The sequence below is a fragment of the Neofelis nebulosa genome, chromosome 5 (genome assembly GCF_028018385.1).
Source record: "Neofelis nebulosa isolate mNeoNeb1 chromosome 5, mNeoNeb1.pri, whole genome shotgun sequence".
NCBI lineage: Eukaryota > Metazoa > Chordata > Mammalia > Carnivora > Felidae > Neofelis > Neofelis nebulosa.
The window spans coordinates 92,255,374-92,275,871 of record NC_080786.1 but is presented as its reverse complement, the minus strand read 5'-3'; the positions used below and the strand labels follow the sequence as shown (position 1 = coordinate 92,275,871).

General features: G+C 37.1%; 1 protein-coding gene across 3 annotated transcripts in view; it reads right to left on the bottom strand.

The window, feature by feature from the left end:
• Positions 1 to 3,056: 3,056 nt before the first annotated feature.
• The window catches only part of POLQ (DNA polymerase theta), a 121,775-nt gene continuing 104,333 nt past the window's right edge, over positions 3,057 to 20,498 (bottom strand). For all 3 annotated transcript variants that reach the window (XM_058731244.1, XM_058731245.1, XM_058731246.1), the window contains 4 exons: positions 17,131 to 17,255; positions 7,669 to 7,822; positions 4,787 to 4,902; positions 3,057 to 4,064 (listed from right to left, as the gene is read on the bottom strand). In XM_058731244.1, the coding sequence (XP_058587227.1) occupies positions 3,951 to 4,064; positions 4,787 to 4,902; positions 7,669 to 7,822; positions 17,131 to 17,255 (509 nt within the window). In that variant the 3' untranslated portion in view covers positions 3,057 to 3,950. The remainder of the gene's footprint in view (positions 4,065 to 4,786; positions 4,903 to 7,668; positions 7,823 to 17,130; positions 17,256 to 20,498) is intronic.

The window sequence follows — 20,498 nt, the reverse complement described above, 5'->3', positions numbered from 1 at the left end:
TGACCTGTTGGTGGGATTGCAAACTGGTTCAGCCACTATAGAAAACAGTATGACATTTTTCCAAAAAATTTAGAATAGAACTACCATATGATCCAGCAATTCCACTTTTTGGTATTTACCTGAAGGAAATGAAGACACTTAACAAAGAGATATCTGTAAACCCCTGTTAACATTATTTGCAGCATTATTTACAATAGTCAAGACACAAAAACAACCTATGTGGCCATTGGTGGATGAATGCATAAAGAAGTTGTGGACTATATATTCAATGGAATATTTTTTAGTCATAAAAAGGAGGAAATTTTGCCATTTGAGACAACATGGATGGACCTTGAGGGCACTATGCTAAGTGCAATAAGTCAGACAGAGAAAGACAAATATTATATGTTCTCACTTACATATGGAATCTTTAAAAAACAAACTCAGAAAAAGAGATCAGAAATGTGGTTACCAGAGGCAGAGGGTAGGGGAAGGGGGCAATTGGATGAGGGTGATCAAAAGGTGCAAACCTCAGTTACAAGATAAATAAGTACTGGGGATGTAATGTACAACATGATGACTATGGTTAACACTCTTAGACTGTATATTTGAAAGTTGCTAAGAGGGGTGCCTGGGTGGCTTAGTTGGTTAAGCATCTAACTTTGGCTCAGGTCATGATCTCGCAGTTTGTGAGTTCAAGCCCTGCGTTGGGCTCTGTGCTGACAGCTTGGAGCCTGGAGCCTGCTTAGGATTCTGTGTCTCCATCTCTCTCCTCCCCTCCCCTGCTCACACTCTGTCTCTCTCAAAAATATATGAATGTTAAATAAATAAATATATATATATATATATATATATATATATATATATATATTAAAGTTGCTAAGAGTAAATTCTAAAAGTTTATATTCAAAAATATATAAATGTTTAATATATATATTAAAGTTGCTAAGAGTAAATTCTAAAAGTTCTTATCACAAGGACAAAACCTTTATTTATTTATTTATTTATTTATTTATTTAGGTAACCAAATGAGATGATGGATGTTAACTGATTTAAAAAATTTTTTAACCTTTATCTATTTTTGAGAGAGAGAGAGAGAGAGAGAGAGAGAGAGAGAGAGACAGAGACAGAGACAGAGCGTGAGTCGGGGAGGAGCAGAGAGAGGGAGACAGAGACTGAAGCAGGCTCCAGGCTCTAAACTGTCAGCAAAGAGCCCGATGCGGGGCTCGAACTCACCAACCGCGAGATCATGACCTTAGCCGAAGTTGGACACCTAACCGACTGAGCCACCCAGGCACCCCGGATGTTAACTTATTTTGATAATCAGTTCACAGTATATGTCACTGTGCTGTACACCTTAATCTTATACAATGCTCTGTCAAGTATATCTCAATAAAACTGAAAAACAAACAAACACAGATTATTATCTTACACTTTTGCAAGTCAGAACTCCGATATGGTCTTATTGGGTTAAAATCAGGGAATTGGTAGGGCTATATCCCTTCTGGTGGTTGTAGAGGAGAATCCATTTCTATTCCACTGCCTCTTCCGGCTTCTAGAGACTGCCTGCATTCCTTGGCTCATGGACCCTTCCTCCATCCTTAAAGTCAGCAGTGCAACGTCTTCAAATCTCAGTCTAACTCTGTTTCCATCTTCACAATCCTCCTCTTTGACCATCTGTCTTCCTCTTGTAAGGAGCTTGTGTTTATACTGGAATCACCCAGATAATCTTCCCATTTCAAGATCTCTAACTTAATCACATCAGCAATGTCCCTTTTAACATGTAATATAACATGTTCATAGGTTTGAGGGGTTAGGATGGGGATGGGGGGCATTCTGCTTGCCACAGCGCTCATCTGTTGTTTACATAATGATTTATGGACTGAAAAGTGACGTTTGAACTTTATGCAATTACTCAGTTATAATACCATGGTAACTAAAATTTGAGTTGTGTTATTAGGGGCACTAGTGTTACTTAAGTAAACTATGTATGGTAAGTGGAATTTGTGCATAATTGAGTCATGCAAAGCAAGAACTGTTTGTTTTAAGTCCAGCTGATAAATCAAAAGGAAGAGAAAATGCATGTGGCTACACATACGGAGCAAATGCTGCAGAAAATCAGGTGGAGATGACCTATATATCTGCACTCATATTTAGAGAATACTCACAAGTAAACAGAATGAGCCTTCTCTTGTGCCGCATCTCAAGGTCATCTGAACAATGACAGCATTACCACTTTTCTCTCTGAGAAAGATGGTGGAAGTGAATACAGAAAAAACTCAAGAATAATGCTGTAACTTCCCTCTTATCTGTGCCATCTTCTGCCCATTCCTTCTGACCCCCCAAAAGGCATATCTGAGTATTTTGTGTAATAGTATATTACACTTTGTTTATAAAGCAACTGTCTTTTAAAAAATTCTAGTTAATGGGGCGCCTGGGTGGCGCAGTCGGTTAAGCGTCCGACTTCAACCAGGTCACGATCTCGCGGTCCGTGAGTTCGAGCCCCGCGTCAGGCTCTGGGTTGATGGCTCGGAGCCTGGAGCCTGTTTCCGATTCTGTGTCTCCCTCTCTCTCTGCCCCTTCCCCGTTCATGCTCTGTCTCTCTCTGTCCCAAAAATAAATAAAAAACGTTGAAAAAAAAAAAATTAAAAAAAAAAATAAATAAAAAAAAAATAAAAAATTCTAGTTAATAAACATAAAAGAGCTCTTCTGATAACTGATTAAGAGAAACATTTCCTATGGGCACAGATGTTGTTGAACAAACTCAACAATGCAAATCCTAGAATAAATACTAGGAACACAGGTTTCAGATACTCTTAGATGAAACACAATTTTAAAAACTGAGAGGCACCTGGGTTGCTCAGCTGGTGAAGCATCTGACTTTGGCTCAGGTCCTGATCTCACAGTTCTTGAGTTCGAGCCCTGAGTCGGGCTCTGTGCTGACACTCAGAGCCTGGAGCCTGCTTCAGATTCTGTGTTTCCCTCTCTCTCTGTCCCTCCCCCTGCTTGCCCTCTGTCTCTCAAAAATACATAAACGTTAAAAAAATTTTTTTGAATTAAAAATAAAACTACCGATATAAAGTTTCTTATAAATTCATTTTATTTCAACAGCAAAAAAGTCAGTTATACACCTCTGACTGATTAGAAAATATAATGTCTTCAGCATGGGTATTCTCACCATGCCACAAACACAGAAAGAGGCAGTAAGAGATGGATACAGGGGTGTCTTCTTTCTCTGGAAGTATTATATTAAACTGTAGTATAAACATCTGATTTTACAGAACAGGATGCCTCTTGAAGAGGTGTAGCTTATTTTATAATACCTAAGTATTGCAAACACATTCATTGAATGAATTGAGGAAGGAAAAGGAAGAAGAAACACCAATTCATGAAAATCCATTCCTAGACCGCACACATATTGAGTCTACCTCTTTATAGAGTTCAGAATTTATTAGCCAATGCTGCATAGAAATACAGCTCCTCTAGTCGTAAGTTGATATTGGAGAAAAATCACCAGAATGCCTAAGCATGGGGGTATATAAGAAACCAAATCCCTATCTGCCAATGGTTCCTGCTGGTGTCTACATCACAAGTGTCTGCATCCTGGACAGAGCTGAAAATGCCCCAGAGACAGCGGCCATTGAGCCATCATGCTCAACCAGACAGATGAGGACCCAAAGTGCTAAGTGCATGTTTCAGTCATGTGTTCTGAACCTGATTAGAGCCACACAGAACTATAAAAGGCAACTTCATACATTCTCTTTGAGAATAAATATAATTGTTAAACTTGGTATTCTTGCCTCAAAAAAGTTTTTTTTATGCTACAGAGAATAAACTCTGATACACATTTTGAAACTCTCACTAAAATTACTATCCCAAGTCCATCAAGATTTGAGAGTTGGTTTTCCTGAAATAGGTGAAAGGGTAAGTTGTACCTACACCAGGCTTCCCCAGAGGACATAGCCATACAATTACACATCAAAGTCCTTCAGCTCTCCCCAGCTCGCACCTATTTTCACTTTCACTTTCAGTTTCACAGAAAGTTTTATGGCATTTTCCATTTCATTCTTGACAATCTGAGCTACCTACAAAAAAAAAAAAAAAAAAAAAAAAGAGGTTAACAAACTCTTTTCCCAATCAAAGAATGTTTCCCAACCCACCCATTGAGGTGATAAGCCAGACTAGAGCTCTTCATCTCATGGTGCTTAAAACTCAAAATCCAAAAAGAGCCAGCCATCCCAAACTGGTCTGCATTGAAGAGCAGGGCTCTACCAGTTTCTGTGGGAATGCTAAGTTTTTAAACCCTCATGGCAGAGCTCCAAACTCTCATCTAACTTCTCCCAAAGAAAAACAGCCCTGCATCAAAAGTTTCTTTTAAAAGGAGTATGAAGGGCACCTGGTGGCTCAGTCAGTTGAGCATCTGACTCTTGATTTCAGCTCAGGTCATGATCCCAGGGTCATGGGATGGATCCCCGAGTCGAGCTCTGTGTTAAGCATGGAGCTTGCTTAAGATTCATTCTCTCTCTCCCTCCCTCTCTCTCTCTCTCTCTTCACCCCTGCTCCTCTCCCCCTCTCACACACATACTCTCTCTCAAATTAAATAAATAAAAATAAAAATAAAAATAAATAGGAGTATGAAACCGAGCACTCTTAGCTCTTTCTCAGCCCTGTAGGACTCAACATTTATATAGCTATATATATAGTCCCGTCCTGGGACTAAGGAAGGATTCCAGAAATCTCATGCATCTTAACCTGATCTACAGCATCTTAGCATTCTGTGAAATGGACACAAACACTGCAAAAATACCTGAACAACATCCTCTTCTGCCACTTCATATAAGAGCTCATCATGGAGTTGAAGGATGAAGAAGCCTCCTCTGATCGGACAGAACATCCCTTGCAGTTTTCTTTTTGGTAACAATCCTGTGCCACGAAAAAGGGATAAAACTGATCAGCGTGTCACTGTACCATAAAAAAATCATTTTTTACGGATTTTGAGAAACTCTGGGAATTTTTAATCAAGAGATTAAAACACATGAGATTTAGAACTATTAGGAAAATATCTACTTGCTGACTGCTGACCTATCAGGTAAACTCAAATCTCCATCAACTTCCTCCCATAAAGGAGGAATCTAACAGTCAGTAAATGGAGTTTGAAGAACTCTGCTCCAAATGCCACCTAATTTATTTCTTATAAAACAACCTACATCTTCACTTTCCATGGCACCCTGGTAATAGCACCAGAGTAGTATGGGCCCTGATCCATGCTCCAGGAAAGTGAACTGGTATTGTCATTAGGCAGTGTATTATAAGAAGAACATTTGCTGCCACATTTTTATGGCCAGAAGTGTCACTGTGGTAGAACTGGTGCTTTCCCAACTGGACCAAACACTGTAGACAAGTAATTCTCAACCTAGGGTTCAGATGAGGACTTCAGAGACTGTATGAATCCCTTGAAGTTATATGTAAGTCTATACCTGTACATTTTTCTGTGGAGATGATCTTTCAGTAGACTCCAAAAGAACCTGTAACTCCACTATATCAGACTCAGTTACTATTTCCTCACAAGCTGAGCCTGGTGGTACAAATAATGTCCCAGTGATCACTAAGATAAGGTCCCACAATAATACCTTTAGAGTAACTGCCTTTAATCATTTGCCCAAAGCTCACAGCAGTCCTTCCTTTCTGCCACCCCAATTTCCTACTGATCCTTCTAGGCAGCACAAACACTATCTTCCTCATATCTCGTGCTTCTCTCAGAGAGGATTCTTTAGCTGTCACTGTCTGCAGCCCAAGTTTTCTCACAGGTGGCTCTTAGAGGGTAAGAGAACAAAGGTAGATGAGGCTGTGGCAAGATGCTTCCATATCAGGGCTGCAAGGCTGTGCATCTAACTGAAATCTGCTCTGCCCCACCGGGCCCACTTATCTCACATCACTGGTTGTCAGGATGCTTTTCTGCTTTCCAGTCACCATACCTTCCTTCTCTTGATTTCTCCTAGTTATTTGGCTTCTGACTCTGAATGCTACGATCTCCCTGTTCCTGGTGTGGTCTGCTTCCTCAGGTTCAGCTCCCTTTGATCCCACTAACCTACCACTACTTTTAACCCAGCATGGCATCAGGATGTATCCTCAGGGACATACCCACATTGCTTTCCACCCACTCTAAAGGCTGTTGTTCTTGTCTATATCCTCATTCAGATACTGCATCACTCTGCTGTGAAGAGTTACAGAAATATTTCAGTCAGGAATCATATCTTCCCTTCTTTTCTTTAGATTTTAAATGTAAAGAGGTTGATAACTTTTACTCCCAAATCCTCTAAAGCACATAGTACAGTGTTATTCCCTAAATAAGTTTGATCATATATTCTCTCTTTAAAGACAGAGAGAATGTGTGTGTTGTGTGTGTGTGCAGTATGTGTGCACATTGACTCCCACACACAAAATGTTGAACGAGTAGCCTTAGATATATGGGGGAGAGAGAAGACAATAAAATTAACAATCCGCATTTGGTAGGCAAGTCTTTATATCTATGTATTTTTTGTATGTAGAAATGAACATCTTTATTATCTGTGTAACTGACTATATTATTCTCTATAACATATTTATATGTCTCTCCTAGAAACAGCAAATTCCATCCTCAACAGCTGATCTCACATTTTCTGCCCCATCTCCAATAGAACTGATTCTTCTCCTTTATGCCCAAAACCTTAAATTCTTCCCAGGAAAATTTAAAACTTGGTTGCAGTCATGGTTTGGTAATCTCAATCACACTGAAATGGTATTTAAAGCAAAAGTATGGACATGGGACAAACAGAGAAAGGAATCTACTTGTTAGAATAAGAAATAATCTATCCAAGCAACAAGGAGAGAACTTAGGAAAATAAGAACAAGAAGAGACAACAATACTGGCAAAGAAATGTTGTGATAAGGAAGTCAGCTCAGAATATATTCCCAGACTTGAGAGAGAACATGGAAGGTGATGAATTGGAAAATCAACATATTCTTAAGGTGTTATCTAAGGACAAGAGGATCCCTAAGACACCTTCAAAGTATCTGCAAAGCCAAAACTATTTTCATAATAACACTCAGGTTATTTTCCTTTTCCAGCCTCCTTCTCTCATAAGTACAACAAAGGGACCAGTTATCCTGGATTTACCACTAAAAGTCCCATATCCTAGGAAACCCATCCGTCTCCCACAAACTGGGACATTATCACCCAAGACTATAGAGGGTTTTCCAGAGGTTACAGGGCAGGTGAGATTGCAACAAATCCAAATGTCTGAATCCAATGCAGAAATCCAAATGTCTTCTCTTAAGCCAGACATTAAAGAGACTTGCAGAAACATAAATATCACCAATTTTCTTTTGTTCTAAAACAAAAGAACAGTAGTTGTTTCTATGAAAATATATTACTTATGCTAACATGTAGTGAGTTTATTATTTGTTATTATTTTTAAACATTAATATATGTTTTTGAATTCCCTGTTAAAATTTCTAATATGGTAAATATTACTATATATAACCTACATAAAGTTCTTTGGGACCCTTAGTAATTCTAAGAGTGTAAAAACATCATGAGATCAAAATGTATGAAAAATGCTGAGAATTAATATATAAAGATACTTCCCTTTGTCTTTTCTGATACCGTTAATCTTAATGTTACAGCAGGGTCCTTGTTTGTGAACAAACCTGTTCTGTCGCTTTGGAGCATACCCTCCCGATGACCATGGGATTTGAAGGTTGAGTGCAAGGTCTCTAATTGCTTCTGAATGTTAACTGTGGCTATTTTGACGATATCAGCTGCTGAACCTTGGACTGTTGTGTTGATGGCCTGACGCTCAGCCTATGAAAAACAGTAACAATAACAGGTGCTCCATTAGATATATCAATATTGTTTCATACCTGCTTTCAGTGTCCACAGATCAGTGCTCACCTCTGTAACCAGACTGGAAATCTAGACCAAGATGTGACCCAAGACATCAACTATTAAACTGCATCTTGAGAATAGCAACTAGAATGACCCAGGGCTCTAGATTCTGGGCTATCGTCCCCATGAGAACAGACTAAACAGAAGAAGGTCAGATGGCTTCAGTTTAGAAATCTTCAACACTCAGGATCAAAAACTGCATTACACTTAAAATGTATTTAGCAACTCAAAATTATTTTATAAACATATATCATCAATGTTCTAGCTGTTCATTCTAAAAGACCTATTCCTTGAAAAGTAACTCCTCTTAATCTTAAACAGATATAAGTAGAATACATTCTTTGTGATGTGAGTTAGAATGTTCCAAGCACATTCCCCATATCAGTGGTTTGTTGGTCCTATGTAGGGTTTGGCCCCAGCAGGTCAGGAGCCCTCTGGTATGAATCAGAGCTTTTTAATGAGCTGCTGGAGCTAATCATTAGCTGCTAGTAAAAATGCAGACCCTAGATTCCTAGATATTAAGTTAGAATTTACCCAAAACTCTTGCTACCACAGCTGCTAAAAGTGATGATCCTAAGGCAGCAGGGATGGACATCTGGTTTAATATCCAAAGTAGAACCTATCCATGAATACCATGCCTACTGTCCCAAAAGGTCTCAGAAAGTGGGAAGGGTCTACACACTGGACGGATCTATGTAACTTGAGATGTATTCTCTAGTTCCCTGTTACCTGGACTACAACCAACTCCTAGTATAGTTAATACCTATTAAAGAGATAGACTTTTTTTTTTAATGTTTATTCATTTTTGAGAGACAGCATGAGTAGGGGAGGGCCAGAGAGAGGGGGCAACAGAGGATCTGAAGCAGGTTCTGAGCTGACAGCAACAAGACCAATTCAGGGCTTGAACTCATGAGCCACGAGATCATGACCTGAGCCGAAATCAGATGCTCAACCAATTGAGCTACCCAGGTGTCCATAAACGTTTTTTTAAATTATTTTTTCATCAGATGCTGACAAATCCACTCTAAACCCATTCAGCTGCCATTGTTTTAAGAATGATTAAATTTCAGAGTTCTACTGACTCCTCTCCTCTGTGTAGTGGACTGTGTTATTGTTGCTATTACTTGCTGCCCCACCCAATGCCATATAATTTCAAGTGTTGTTCACTCTAAACTGTTGACCTTGATTTATTTTGCTGAATGAAGTGTGACTAAAATTGACATAAGCCCCATCTAAGAAGTTTTAAGAGCTACCCAACATTGTCACACACACACACACAAAAAAAAGGCTTATCCCAGAGACTTTTCCTTCATTCTGAATTCCAGAATGAAGAAAATATGGAGTAAAGTCACAGTCAACCAAGAGCTTAAGTCTAGCGTGAATTAAAAATAAAGCTTCTTATTATAAGCCATTGAAATTTTTGGGTGGTTTTTACTGTGACATAAGCAAGCATAAAAATAAAACTAAGATATATAATTCACTCTCATGATATTATACTTCCCTGATTCTCTTCTAAAAGAAAAAAAAAAAACTTGGCAGTCTTTGGCTTTGTGTCTTACAATCTCATTCCCCTCATGACCAAGGTTTTTTCATGTACATAAAAAATATAGGTTTCTGGTAATAGGAGATTAGTCCATTAGGACAAACCCTCCCACTAATAACAACCAGAAAAGCTGCATGGAGAACACCTATTTGAATCAGATGATTAAAAAGGAAATGAAAAATTATAGAACCTAGAGAGCTAAGAGAGAAAGAAAACCCTGGCGTTGGAGGCCACCATTTCTCTCAGGGGCATCAACAGGTTCCAGAAGAGGCAGCTGAAAGAATCTTTGAGCAGAGCTTAATGGTTTTGAGGGGTCTGGGGAACAAACAAGGGTCATGAAGTAGGAGGGCTAGTAAACCATCAACTTGCCACTCCAAAACTAACACCCTAAGAAAAAGATAAATTAGAAATAGTCTGGTCTTAACATCCTTGCTTCAAATCATTTCTATTCCTGAAATTAGATCAAAGTAACCCTATATTGTTGGTCATTCTAATCTCCTGCCAAAAGCAAATATAAATCTTCTGAATAAAGGTAACATTATCATACAAGCTTCAAATTATACCCACAGTCATTCATAAACAACATTTGACACTCAATAAAAAGTCACCAGGACAAAAAGGAGTTGAGACAATATAACTATTTTTGTAGAAAACTAAGAAAAACAAAGGGCAATAGGAACAGACTACAGGGATATAAGTTCAAGGCTTTAATTATACTATAAACTATTATCAAATTTATTAGACTATAAAGCAAAATAAAATATATTCAAGAAAATAAAAGATGAAATTGAATATTTCAGCAAAAGGTCAAATGCCATAAAATAAGAGCAGAATGGAAACTCTATAACTGAAAAATAAAAATAACAGAACTTACTACAGCTTTGAAGTATTATCTTGAAATCTGGGATTATGATACTTCCAGCTTGGTTCCTCTTTTGCAAGATTGCTTTAGCTATGTGGGGTCTTTTGTGGTTCCACACAAATTTTAGGATTGTTTAGATCTGTGAAAAATGCTATTAATATTTTGACAGGGATTGCATTGATCTGTAGATTGCTTTGAGTCGTATGGACATTTTAACAATATCTGTTCTTACAATCCATGAGCATGAAATATCTTTCCATTTGTTTGTGTCATCTTCAATTTCTTTCACCAACATTTTATAATTTTCAGAGTAAAGGTCTTTCATCTCCTTGGTTTAGTTTATTTTTAGGTATTTTATTATTTTTAGTGTAGTTGTAAATGGGATTATTTCCTTAATTTCTCTTTGTATTACTTCATTGTTAGTGTATTGAAATGCAACAGATTGCTGTAAATTAGTTTTGTATCTTGTGACTTCACTGAATTCATTTAATAGTTCCAGTACTTTTTTGGTGGAGTCTTTATAGTTTTCTATATACAGTATCATGTGATCTGCAAATAAGTTTTACTTCTTCCTTACCAATTTGGATGACTTTTATTTCTTTTTCTTGTCTGATTGCTGTGGCTAAGACTTCTAGTACTATGTTGAATAAAAGCGGTGAGAGTGGGCATCCTTGTTTTGTTCCTAATCTTAGAGGAAAAGTTCTCAGTTTTTCCACCATTGAGTATGATGCTAGCTGTGGGTTTTTTCCACACATGGTTTTTATTATGCTGAGGTAAGTTCCCTCTAAATCCACTTTGTTGACAGTTTTTATTATGAATTGATGTTGCATTTTGTCAAAAAGACAAGAACAAGCATTGCTGAGAATGTGGAGAAAAAGGAATCCTCATGCACTGTTGGTGGGAATGCAAAATAGTGCAGCCACTGTGGAAAAGAGTATGGAGATTCCTCAAAACAACTAAAAATTGAACTACCATATAATCCAGTAATTCCACTACTGGGTATTTACCAAACGAAAACAAAAACACTAATTCAAAAAGATGTATGGACCCTTATGTTTATTGCAGGATTATTTACTATAGCCGACATATGGAAGCAATCCAAGTGTCCATCCATAGTTGAATGGATAAAGAAGATGTGGTAATGTATACAATAGAATATCACTTAGCCATAAAAAAGAAGAATGAAATCTTGCCATTTGCAACAACATAGATGGACCTAGAGGGTATAATACAAGGTGAAATAAGTGAATCAGAGAAAGTCAAATACTGTATGATTTTACCCATATGTGGAATTTAAGAAACAAAACAAAGAAAAATCAGAACAAACTGGTGGTTGCCGGGGGCAGAGGGGAGGGTGTGAGGATGAAATACATAAAGGGGATTAAGAGTACACTTAGGTTGATGAGCACTGAGAAATGCATAGAATTGTTGAATCATTATATCATACACCTGAGACTAATATAATACTATACATTAATTATACTCCAACTAAAAAAAAAATCAATCTGAGCCAGGAAAAAAAAAACAGAACTTAAAGCACTTAAATAGTACCTTCCCTGTAGTTGGGTGTGTGTGTATGGAAGGGTAGGGGGAGGGGGATGGTATTGATGTGGAGGGAGGAGAAAGAAGCCTTATGGAGTTGTGGAAAAGTTCTATATCACTTTGAATAGGAAAGCTTAATAGTTGGGTTCAATAGCAAATTGAAGAGGAAAATCAGTAAATTGAAAGATAAGTTTGAAGAAAAAATCCAGAATTAAGCATGATGAAATATAAACATGGAAAGAGCCAAACAGAGGAAATGAAACATGAGGAATTTTTTTTTTCAACGTTTATTTATTTTTGGGACAGAGAGAGACAGAGCATGAACGGGGGAACGGGCAGAGAGAGAGGGAGACACAGAATCGGAAACAGGCTCCAGGCTCTGAGCCGTCAGCCCAGAGCCTGACGCGGGGCTCGAACTCACGGACGGCGAGATCGTGACCTGGCTGAAGTCGGACGCTTAACCGACTGCGCCACCCAGGCGCCCCTAAACATGAGGAATTTTTTAAAAAGGTTTAAAATTTTTATAATAGGAGTCCCAGAAAGAGAGGAGAGAATGTAATGAAGCAATAATTAAAGAAGAAATGACTAAAAATCTTCTAAAATCAACAAAAGATATCAAGCCACAGATTGAAAAAGTCCTAACACTCTTAATGGATCAATCAAACACACATATCCACAGAGAAACATGTAAATTAAAAACACACATGCAATTTAGGTATATCACAGAAAATCTACTGTAAACCAGATAGAAAGAAAAATATTGTATGGAACTCAGCCTAGAGAAGAAAGGCAGATTACATCAAAGACAGTTAGACCAGGGCTGAGCAAACTACAGCCTGCAGGCCAAATGTGGCCTAGCTTCTACTTCTGTAAATAAAGTTTTATTGGAACACAACCACACAGTCACCCATTTATGTATTGTCTATGACTGTATTTGCACTACAAGAGCAGAAGTGAGCAGGTATGACAGAACCTCTATGCCCTGCACGCAAATATATAAGGGAGCTTACTTTATCTGACAAAGGCACTAATAAACCTAAAGGAAAGTTCTACATAGCAGTGAATGTTTAAAATTCCCCTCTGAGATCAGAAAAGAGGTAAAGATGCTCACTATCACTACTTGTATTCAACACTGTCCTGGCTTATAAGTCAAACAAAAGTAATAAAAGGAACAAAGTTTAGAAAAGTAGTTATAAAAACTACTTTGCAGATAATAATTGGGAAGATAGAGTTTCTAAAAATATCTACAGATAAATTATTAGAATTAGTAATTACAATATTTGCAAGGCTTCTAGACAAAAGAACAACAATAAAAACAACTATTTCTATGTACCAGCCACAAAGGCTTAGAAAATGTAAAAAAGGAAGGAAAAGAGCAAAAATAGATACAACTTGCAACAGCATCAAAAATTTTCAAATACCTAGATAAATCTAATTCCCCAAAATTATACATTGAGAGAATTTAAAAACTACAGACCTAAATAAATGGACAGATATGTCATGTTCATGGGCTGGAAAACTGAAGTGTATAAATATATCCATCAAGCTCATCTTGATCTATGAACTTGAGGCAATCTCAAAAAAGTCCCAACAGGATTTTGTGTTTATATAGAAATTTACAAGCTGCTTGTGCAAGTTATATGGAAATGCAGAGAACCAAGAAAAGACAAAGCTGCATCACTAAGACGGTGTGGCAGTGTCTAAAGGATGAACAAATACAACAGACAAAAATAATGTGTCCAAAAACAGACAAATCCATATATAGAAATTTCATTTGTGGCAAAGGTGGCACTGAAGAACAGTAGGGGGAAAGCTCCGTTTTTCCACTAAATAGTTAGGGACAACTGTATATCCTTGAGGTGAGGGGAGATGGAAGACCTTGACCCTCAGTCTCTCATAATACATCAAAACCAATTTCTGGTTGATTGTAGATATAAATGTATATGGCAAAACCAAAAATTCCTAGCGAAAATTATCTTGACATTGGGGTAGTGAAAGCTTTCTTAAACAGATCAAGGAAAGCACTATAATAATATAAAAGACTGATAAGTCCATGTAACCAAAGGGCTCATATCTGGAATATATAAAGGACTCTCATAAATCAGTTAAAAGAGAGACAACTCAAAACAAATAAACAAAGACAAAAGATTTAAACAGACCCTCCACAAAAGAAGACATCCAAATAGCCATAAACAAAAAAGGAGCTAAACATCATTAGTCATCAGAAAAAGGCAAATTGAAAGCACAATGAGGTACCATTACACAGTTACCAGAATAGCTAAAATTAAAAAGACCAGTGATATCAACCAAGGCAAGAATGTAGATAAACAGAGCTGGTGGCAACGTTAATGGGGATAACTGCTCTGTAAAACTGTTAGGCAGTATATACTAAAGTATAAACGTGCTTAATCTAGGACTCACCAGTTCCACTCTAAAAGTAATGAAATTAGGTACATATGTTCACCAAAAGACATATGTGAGAATGTTCATAGCAGCTTTATTAATGATAAGCAAAACCTGGAAAGAGTCCAAATGTCTGCCAATGGAGAAATGAAATGTTAGAATGGATAAATTGTTGGTATGTTTCTACTATGTCAGCTAAATAAAGACATGAACTATAGCTGCACATGAAACTCATGAATCTCACAGACCTATATTTGAATGAAAAAAGTCAGATCCAAGAGTACATATGGTACGATTGCATTTAAATAAAAATCAAGTTCATACAAAACTAACCTATAGTTTTATGTGTGTGCTGGGGTGGGAGGTGGATAGTACTGATTTGGAGGGAACATAAAGAAGCCTTCTAGGGTGTTGGAAAAGTTCCATATCATGACAGGATGGTGGTTATATGGGTATAAACATGTAAAACTTTACATGTTAAGATTTGTACCCTTTACTACACATGTTATTTCTCAATTAAAATTTAAAGGCTAATCCAAATTATTACCCTCTCCTCATCTAAAGTTACTAGTAAGAATGAAAAGGCAAGATACAGTGTGGAAGAGACTATTTTCCCAACATGTAATCAATATGTCTTTCCTACATATAAGAAAAAGACAGACAACTCAACAATAAAAAAAAAATGAAAAAGAAGACTTGAAAAACCACTTTTCCAAGAAAGAATTAAGTAATGGCTAATAAATATTTGTTAAGTTACTTACCTCATTAATATTCAAGGAAATGCAAAATAAAACTACAAGATACTACCTTAAACCCAACAGAATAGCTAAAATTATATCACCTTAATAGCAAATGTTGGTAAGAACACAGAGCAGTGAGAACTTGCACACACTTCTGAAAGGAGGACAGATTGCTGCAACCACCATCAAAAACAATTTGGCTTTATCTACTAAAGTTGAAGATAAGCAGCAATTCTAAGACTAGTTCTTTACCAAACATAAATTGAAACATATGTGCACCAAGAACATTGGACAAGAATTTTCAAATCAGCAATATCCATAATAACTCCAAACTGGAAACCTAAATTCCCATCAATGGAAAAATGGATAAACTGTGGTATAATCATAAACATACTATCATAAAGTAAAACAGCTACCTTTATGTAAGATGACATGAATGACTCGTCCATGCAGTTTTGAGTAAAAGAAGCTATAGGCAGAAGAATACATACATATGATGTACATAGAGATCAAAAATATATAAAACTATAGGGCTAGATTATAATAGTGATTATTTCTAGGAAGCAGTGGGTAGTGAGTAGGAGTCATCAAGGGACCTTCTAAGGTGCTGACAATATTCTATTTGACTTGAGTGGTAGTTACACAGGTGTAGTTCTGTGATAATTTACTAAAATTTACATTTGTTTCCTGTACTTTCTCTATGTATATTTTTCAATACAATAAAATTTTAAACAAAAAGTGAAGCCAAACCAAAGCAAACCAAAAATTAAATCTGGTTATATCTATTCGTAATTCTGAGGGTTGGAATTTTCTTTTTTCTCAGCAACAACATGATGAATCAGTTAGAACTTTAACTCCTAAGGATTTGGCATGTAAAGTCTTACCCTCACATCTTTAGGTACAAAAATATTAGTTTTCAAAAACTTGTATGGTTTATTTACATCAATAAATCTATCCTCCATTTTTAATCATGTAAATCCCAAGAAATATAACTCCTCTTAGATCAAGTCTAAAATTTTCAGCCTGCCATTAAAGCCTTCCACTAGCTGGCTCCATCTGACCAGTAGAAAATTATCTACTCCTAAGGGACAACTCATTTAGAGAGATGGTAAAAGCCTGATAAATATTTGATGTCTGTGTATATGGTAGGCTACAGAGTGAAGAAGTAACAAAAAGCCATCTATTCTTCCACGGTCCTTAAGAACATTAGTGCTCTGAAGGTTTCTAGCTCCAGACAGAAGTCTAGCACTGTGGGGGGGCTGGGTATTTTCATTACATACAATGTATAGTGGGCACTGACATGCAGAAGTATTGGAGAAGATAAAATATAACCAGTTGAAATAGGAAGATGTGGACTATAATAGAAATTTAAATGTTCAGATGCATAGAATACTTTTGTGGGTCCCAAAGATTTCAGAGACTTTAAATCATAATTTTAGTAAATACCATCAATAAATATTTTAAATGGTGTTAAAAATGGCCTTTTTCAATATTTTGAATATCCTAATAACTTTGGGTGAGCCAGTGTTATTAAAATAAATAAACAAGGGGAGCCTGGGTGGCTCAATCGGTTAAGTGTCTAACTTAATTTCTGCTCAGGGCATGATGGGGCTTCCCGCTAGGCATGGAACCTGCTTAAGATTCAATCTCTCCCTCTCCCTCTGCCTCTTCACTGCATGTGTGCATGTGTGCTATCACTCTCTCTCTCTCAAAAAAATAAAAAAATAAACAAGTAGAATGAGCCAAAAATGAATGAACCACAATTTAATGATGGGCTAATCTGAAAAAATCGGAAACTTTGTGTGATATGACAAATTGGTATACAATATCTAAAACAAAGAACAATTAGCAAATGTAAGAATTACATTTATAATTTATTAGCAAAACTAAAAAAATAACTGGCTTACTGAAACAGAACGTCTTTAAAGTATTTGAAGTATTATTAAGTGAACTCATATTTACATTGGTCTCTAAGGACTACATTCAGCAAATACTGGCATGTGTCATTATTTCAAAGTCCTTAGTGAAACAGAAGATCCAATTAATAGGCTACTGATTCCTAAAAGGAAAATTAGCAGTGTTTAGTCTTGGTTGAAAAGTATTAAGTTAAAAATCCAGAGAAATCTCAACATACGTGAGCTTTATGATAAGGGTTGTTGTCGTTGATTCCTGGTAAATATCTACGTCTTCCCAAAATGGTCTGAACAAATCCATCTCTTTTACAATTCTTCACTGTCTCTCTCATGAAATGATTAATCCCTACAAAGAAAATACAAAAATAATTATAACCAAAGTCCATTCTTAATCTCATTCACTAGCTTCAATATAATGAAATATACCAAAACCCTACCATGATTCTTAACACTATATCACATCATCAAATCTTTGCATATAAACTTTCATTCACTTTTTGTAGACTCAGAAAGTTAGGAACAAAATGACTTGAGAACTAACATAATCAGGAAACCCAAAGCAGGAGGCATCACAATCCCAGACTTCAAGCTATACTACAAAGCTGTAATCATCGAGACAGTATGGTACTGGCACAAGAACAGACACTCAGATCAATGGAACAGAATAGAGAACCCAGCAATGGACCACAAACATATGGCCAACTAATCTTTGACAAAGCAGGAAAGAATATCCAATGGAATAAAGACAGTCTCTTCAGCAAGTGGTGCTGGGAAAACTGGACAGGGACATGCAGAAGAATGATCCTGGACCACTTTCTTAACCCAGACAAAAAAATAAACTCAAAATGGATGTAAGACCTAAATGTAAAACAGGAAGCCATCAAAATCCTCAAGGAGAAATCGGGCAAAAACCTCTTTGATCTTGGCCACAGCAACTTCTTACTCAACATGTCTCCAGAGGCAAGGGAAACAAAAGCAAAAATGAACTACTGGGACCCCATCAAAATAAAAAGCTTCTGCACAGCGAAGGAAACAATCAGCAAAACTAAAACACAACCAACAGAATGGGAGAAGATATTTGCAAATGACCTATCAGATAAAGGGTTAGTATCCAAAATCTACAAAGAACTTATCAAACTCAACACCCAAAAAACAAATAATCCAGTGAAGAAATGGGCAAAAGCTATGAATAGACACTTCTCCAAAGAAGACATCCAGATGGCCAATTGACACATGAAAAAATGCTCAATATCATTCATCATCAGGGAAATACAAATCAAAACCACAATGAGATACCACCTCACACCTGTCAGAATGGCTAACATTAACAACTCAAGCAACAACAAGTGTTGGCGAGGATGCTGAGAAAGAGGATCTCTTTTGCATTGCTGGTGGGAATGCAAGCTGGTGCAGCCACTCTGGAAAACAGTATGGAGGTTTCCTCAAAAAACTAAAAATAGAACTACCCTACAACCCAGCAACTGCACTACTAGGCATTTATCCAAGGGATGCAGGTGTGCAGTTTTGAAGGGACACATGCACCCCCATGTTTATAGCAGTACTATCACTAATAGCCAAAGTATGGAAAGAGCCCAAATGTCCATTGATGGATTAATGGATAAAGAAAATGTAAGAAAATGTGGTATTATATACAATGGAATATTACTTGGCAATCAAAAAGAATGAAATCTTGCCATTTGCAACTACATGGATGGAACTGCAGGGTATTATGCTAAGTGAAATTAGTCAGAGAAAGACAAAAATCATATGACTTCACTCATATGAGGATTTTAAGAGACAAAACAGATGAACATAAGGGAAGGGAAACAAAAAAAAAACAGGGAGGGGGACAAAACAGAAGAGACTCTTAACTATGGAGAACAAACTGAGGGTTGCTAGAGGAGTTGTGGGAGAGGGGATGGGCTAAATGGTAAGGGGCACTAAGGAATCTACTCCTGAAATCATTGTTGCACTATATGCTAATTTGGATGTAAATTTAAAAAAAATTAAAAATTAAATTAAAAAAAAAAAAGAACTAACATAATCAGGGCACCTGGGTGGCTCAGTTGGTTAAGCATTTGACTCTCGATTTCAGCTCAGGTCATGAGCTCACTGTTCGTGAGTTTGAGTCCTGCATTGGGCTCTGCACTGACAGCACAAGCCTTCTTGGTATTCTCCCTCTCTCCCTCTCTCTTTGCCCTTCCCCCACGCTCACTCACTGTCTCAAAATAAACATTAAAAAAAAAAAGAAAGAAATGACATAATCTAACTCTATCACCAACAAAAAATATGAAACCAAACTCCAGAACAGAGCAGGTACTAAAACCTAGGATCTTAAGATTATTCCATGCTACTTTTCATCAGCTTCTTCTGCTCTTTCTGATTGTGTTAATCAATCCTCTTTTACTGTTTGGTCTTATCACTTCCAGGCTTAAAACATTCTAATAGCTCCTTGTTAGCATCTAAGCTACAATCAAAATAGGACCTAAATGAAATCAATACAAGAATAATAAAAACTTCATTAGGAATATACATGACTCACTTCTTACAATTTATTTTTTTATTTTTATTTTTTTTTAACGTTTATTTATTTTTGAGACAGAGAGAGACAGAGCATGAACAGGGGAGGGGCAGAGAGAGAGGGAGACACAGAATCTGAAACAGGCTCCAGGCTCTGAGCTGTCAGCACAGAGCCCGATGCGGGGCTCAAACTCACGGACCGCGAGATCGTGACCTGAGCCGAAGTCGGCCGCTTAACCGACTGAGCCACCCAGGCGCCCCAACACTTCTTACAATTTAAAAAAATATGTACGGTTTACTTTTCAAACACATTCATATTCCCTATACCAGGATTCATCCTCTGCTATATAGGCTCATTATTACATCTTACAGATCTCCAGATTGAATTTGTTGCTCCAGGTAGGCCAACTGTTTATTCCTATTTCTGAGCTAGAGAGGTCTTCTCTCCTCAACATCCTTTATCCGTGCTATTTAAAACACAATCAGGTATACAGACTGTGCTGATATATCTTTATTCATACATGCAATCTCTGCTTTCTCACAGCTCTGCTTATCCTAAATAATTAACATTAATGTCTCCTAACTAAAACCCCTCATCTGAAGATTTCTGCTGTGTGGCTGGTACGGGAGAGACATTTGAGGGGACTGTGGGTGAAAGGAAGGGATAAAATCCTGCCAAGTGAAGCTGTTGGTGATATTCAACCACCAGCATAAGAATTTCAGAAAGCAGTAAGGCTCTCCCCTTTTCCTCTTTAAAAATTACTATGGTATTGTTGAGTGAAGAGCAAAAATAGGGTAAGACTGAAGACACTGCACCTGTACAAATTCTCTTAACTGACTCCTGTCAGAGGCTCTCAAATATTCAGAGATGGAAAGAACTACTTTAAAAAAAAAAACAAGCAAAGGGGAAAAAAAGAGAGAGGCAAGTCAAGAAGCAGACACTTAGCTATAGAGAACAAACTAATGGTTACCAGAGGGTAGGTGAATGTAGGGATGGGTTAAATAGGTGATAGGGATTAAGGAGTGCACTTGCCATGATGAGCACAGGGTGATGTATGGAAGTGTTGAA